The sequence below is a fragment of the Penaeus chinensis genome, chromosome 43, assembly GCF_019202785.1.
Source record: "Penaeus chinensis breed Huanghai No. 1 chromosome 43, ASM1920278v2, whole genome shotgun sequence".
NCBI lineage: Eukaryota > Metazoa > Arthropoda > Malacostraca > Decapoda > Penaeidae > Penaeus > Penaeus chinensis.
The window spans coordinates 19,921,489-19,926,488 of NC_061861.1; the positions used below are offsets into that span (position 1 = coordinate 19,921,489).

The 5,000-nt window shown below is 29.6% G+C and overlaps 1 protein-coding gene across 1 annotated transcript in view; it reads left to right on the forward strand.

The window, feature by feature from the left end:
• The window catches only part of LOC125048386 (1-phosphatidylinositol 4,5-bisphosphate phosphodiesterase classes I and II-like), a 27,115-nt gene that overhangs the window by 753 nt on the left and 21,362 nt on the right, over positions 1 to 5,000 (forward strand). The window contains exons 2-4 of the mRNA XM_047647053.1: positions 850 to 1,001; positions 1,529 to 1,693; positions 1,862 to 2,120. Of these exons, the coding sequence (XP_047503009.1) occupies positions 850 to 1,001; positions 1,529 to 1,693; positions 1,862 to 2,120 (576 nt within the window). The remainder of the gene's footprint in view (positions 1 to 849; positions 1,002 to 1,528; positions 1,694 to 1,861; positions 2,121 to 5,000) is intronic.

Below are 5,000 nucleotides of genomic sequence, written 5' to 3' on the forward strand. Positions count from 1 at the left end.
ACATGCACACGCAACACACACAAACACACATAAACTATACATACTTACATACTACATACTTTACTACATACATACATACATACATACTTTACATACAATACATACATACATACTTACATACTTACATACTTACATACATATATACATACATACATACATACATAATACATACATATACATACATTCATACTTACATACATACATTACATACATACTTTACATACTACATTAATACATCCATCATACATAATATATTACATATATATACACATACATATACATATATAAATACATATACATATATATACATTTATAAACATATACACATACTCATGAGTGTGTATGAATGTGTGTATATGTATATATATATACATATATATATATATATATTTTCATATATATGGATATATGTATATATGTATATATACATATATACATATTTATATATATATATATATACACATATATACATGTTTATTTATATATATATATATATATATATATATATATATATATATATATATATATAAACATTTTGAACTGCTTTAAAGAATAATTAAAGTTGGTCTTGCAGTTCCTCTCAATACAGGAAATCAGGGCCTGGTTTAAGAAAGATAGTACATATTAGACTGTAATATAATATGTATAGTATATGGGACTAGAATAGATATAATACAGAATATAATATACATATATAGCATAGACTATGAGATATGTAATTATAAGACTAAAGATAAAATTCAAAGTAGGAATACAATAAATGGAGTGAGCTAATGTATTTCTGTATATTTTGTTATATGTGATAACTAAGGCTAGCAATTAAGTTCTAAAGTGAATCTCTAACTCCAGGGCATCAGTTTACTGGGAGGTCTTCAGTGGAAATGTACCGGCAGTGCCTCCTTGCTGGGTGTCGTTGTGTGGAGCTCGACTTCTGGAATGGCCGGACTGATGAGCCCGTCATTGTTCACGGCTATACACTTGTGCCTGAGATCAGTGCTAAGGTTGGTGTGGTGATTGACTGTGTGCATTGTGTCAGTGGAGGGCATGGTTATGGGGCGTGTTCTGGTGGATGGCTGTGGTCACGGGAATGGGTATAATGTGTGAGGATGGATTGGTATCGGTGTGTGTGGGGGTTATGGGTGTGGATATGGATGTATAAGAGTCAAGAGATATGGGTATAGGGGTTTGTTGGGAGAGAGCGGGCATATATATTGGAGGAGAAGAGGGTATTTGTGTTTGTATAGTCAGGGGTGCATATGTGTGTGTGCACATGCATAAGCTTGTGTATGTGTGTGGGGAGTGCATAAGGGAGTATATATGTAGGTGCATACTAATGTCTTTTTATTTTATGTTTGTCTATGTTTCTACATGTATACCAAAAGTATCTGTGTAGCTAATTGTCCCAAAGTACATCCAAATGGAGGTGTTATTCTCTTCATTTCTAATTTACCATGTTTTGTTCAGAAAGAATAATGAGTAGAATTACATAATTATTATATGAAGTTAGCTATTGAATATTTCTTTCCAGGATGTTATTGAAAGTATTGCAGAGTCAGCCTTCAAAACGTCAGAGTGGCCAGTCGTTCTCTCATTTGAAAACCACTGTGGGCCGCGGCAACAAGCCAAGATTGCGAGTTATTGCAGGGAATTCTTTGGTGATATGTTGTTGGACTCACCTCTAGAAACTTTTAAGGTTTGGGATGAGTTTTATTTTTAGATGTATAAGTAGAAATTGAATTTTTTGTAAAGGCTTAAACACAAAAATAGGTTTATAAATATAATTTCAATACCTTTATAAGAAGCACTCTGAGTATACCATTTCAAATGTAACATAGATTTTCTCCCATTCCTTCCTTTTCAGCTTGAACCAAATAACCCCCTCCCCCCACCATCAAGTTTGAAACGTAAGATTATTATTAAGAATAAGAAAAAACACCGCACCCACCACCACCACCACAAAAAGAACGCACAGGGTGGAGAATCGCAGTTCCACGTCGACCTCAACCAGACAGGTGAACCAAGACACACAGAGATGCAGGGCAACGGAGAGATTCCTAGACCCCCACTTGAAAAAGAGGGTTCGCGAGAGTCGTCTGAGGAGGAGAATGAGGTTGCTAATGGTACGTTTGAATTTATTTTCGTGTGAGTGGTCTTTTTTAAATCCTTTTGTGAAGGGTCATCATTGGGGAGTATTGTATTATTTACTATGAATATAAAAGAAGAGTTGTCATTGGTGTGTTTATTTATTCATTTTTGATAATTAGTTGTATTAGGGATGGTTGAGAATGTGTGTGTTATCTCTCAAACAAGCAAATATTGTTTTAACAAAGAGAATAGACACCTCCAGAATGAGTCTTTTTTTTAACCAAATGTCAATCAGAATGTATAATCTGTATGTTTTTTTGTTTTCAAACAATTTTCTCATATGCTAACCCAGGTGCTTTTTTGTAGTCTATATTAAAGCAGCTCATTTTAGGTATGTTTCTCACATTACAATCCAAATACAAGTCCTTACTTTTAAGAACCATATTATAAATTAATAATGAAAAAGTAATGATAAAACCATAGAGTACAAGAAATTAAATGTACTAGACTGGGATGATTTAGCTAACAATAGTGATTTTTGACCTAGCCTTCCCCCACCTAGTGGCAAGGCTGATCGGTAAGGAAAAGTGGCAGTGCGTAGTGTGGCCGCCTCTCCCAGTGCGTCAGAACGGGGAACGTGACGGTGCCTTTCACATATGGGGGCAGCCGATTCTTTGGGAATTTCTTTCCTTGTTCATTTAGTTCCGAGATGTTTTTGTTTTTTTTGCTGTTGTTGATTATATATATACATATGAATATCTGTATGTGTGTGTGTGTGTGTGTCTGTGTGTGTGTGTGTGTGTGTGTGTGTGTGTGTGTGTGTGTGTGTGTGTGTGTGTGTGTGTGTGTGCGTGTGTGTATATTCATATATATAAATATATATTTATATATTTATATATATATATATATATATATATATATATATATAGACATGTATATATATGTATATATCTGTAGATATATAACATATATGTATTTACATATATGTATATATCTGTATATATATATATATATATATATATATATATATATATATATATACATATATACATATACATATGTATATATATATATATATATATATATATATATATATATATATATATTTATATATTTATATATTTATATATATACATATATACATATATATATATATATATATATATATATATATATATATACATAAAATAAATTTATATACATACTAAAATTTTCACACACACACACACCCCACAAAACACCACAACACACACACACACACACACACACAACAACACACAAACACAATACATACACCCTACTTACATTTTAAAATCTTTGGGTTCTAAAAAATTTTATATATAATATATTTTTATATATAAAATATATATATATTTTTTTTTTATTATATATATTTATTTATATATTATAATTTTTTTTAATATTTATATATTTACATATATGTTTTTATGTTTTAAATTGGGTAATATGTGTTATGTTATATATTTTTTATGTTTATATATGTATATAATTGAAATATAAAAATATATATTTTTTTTATATTTATATATATATATAAAAATGTAATGTATTTCGGTATCTAATATTTTTTTGTTTTTTCTTTTTGTTTATATTATTAAAATATGTATATTGCCCTCTTTTTACTTTATAGAAAGATTTGTCATGAAAAGGGATGAAAGGCTTTTGAAGATATTTTTTATTGCTTTTATTTTATTTTTTTTTTGATTCAGATAAGTTATTATTAGTTTTTGCTTTGGGTTCCTTTTGTTTATTTGATTATTTGTTGTTTTGAAGAGTGCATGCAGTGGAATAAAGGATTTTGAATTTCAAGTACCAAATTGTTTTTTTTTTTTTGTGCGGCTTTTTTATGTGGTTTACTATGTACTATTTTGAGAAAAATAGATATTTCAATAGCAAAAAAAGAAAAAGAAAAGAAAAGAAGAGAGATGAACACATTACATCCTGAAATCTAGCTGATAAGTTTATAAACAATTGAAAGAGAATTATATTTCAATGTTAAAAGATTAAGAAAACATCACAGCTAGAGGAAAAGCAGTTCAAGAAGTTGATTTCAAATGTTTCGGCACGGGAAATTTCTCCTCCTTGACCCGTTGGGGGTTTGCGGTCACTGGGTTTTTAGTTGGTGGGTGACAGGGGAATTTTCCTGTATTTATTTAACATTTTTGTGGGGTTTTTTTTTTCTTTTTTTCTGTTATACCAGCTTGTTTCTAAAGTTTGGGGTTTTAATGAGAACCCCCTGTGGTAACATTAAAATTCCCCCAAAACCCCTGTCCCTGTTTTCTGCAAAGCTTCTTAGGCGATTATTAAAAAGGGGTTATGGTTTGGGGGAAATTTTTTTTCTGCGGTAATATTTTTTTATTTTTTTTTTTTTCTGGTTTGTTTCATTTTTTTTTTTTTTGTTTTTTTAGTTTTTTTTTTTGAAATAAATTTTAAATTTAAAAATGACCCTTTTGTTTTTTTTGTTCCCCTTTAAAGATTTATTTTTATGAGGGCATTAAAAAGTTTTTACTGGAATGATTTTTTTTTTGTTTTTATAAGTGATATTGATTGTTGGCAAATTTTCAAAAAATAAAAAGCAAAATACCTTTTTTCATTTTGTACCAACCACAAATTATACACTGGGAAAACATTTTCTCTTGCCCAAAAAAATATGAAGATATCATTTATGTGGGGGCAAGTGATTTTTTCTGACTCTATCCTTGGAAAAAAACCCATGAATCATTTTTTTTTTTTTTGATATGTTTTTGCAGTTTTTGCCAAACGAAAAAAAAACTAAAAAAACAGTCATTTTTTCTAAAACAAATTTAATATGTTTTTAACTTTTAGGCTGTTAATGTGTTGGTTAATGTGCTGTTAAAATATCCATGTCGTAAGAAATCTATGTCTTGGGCTCT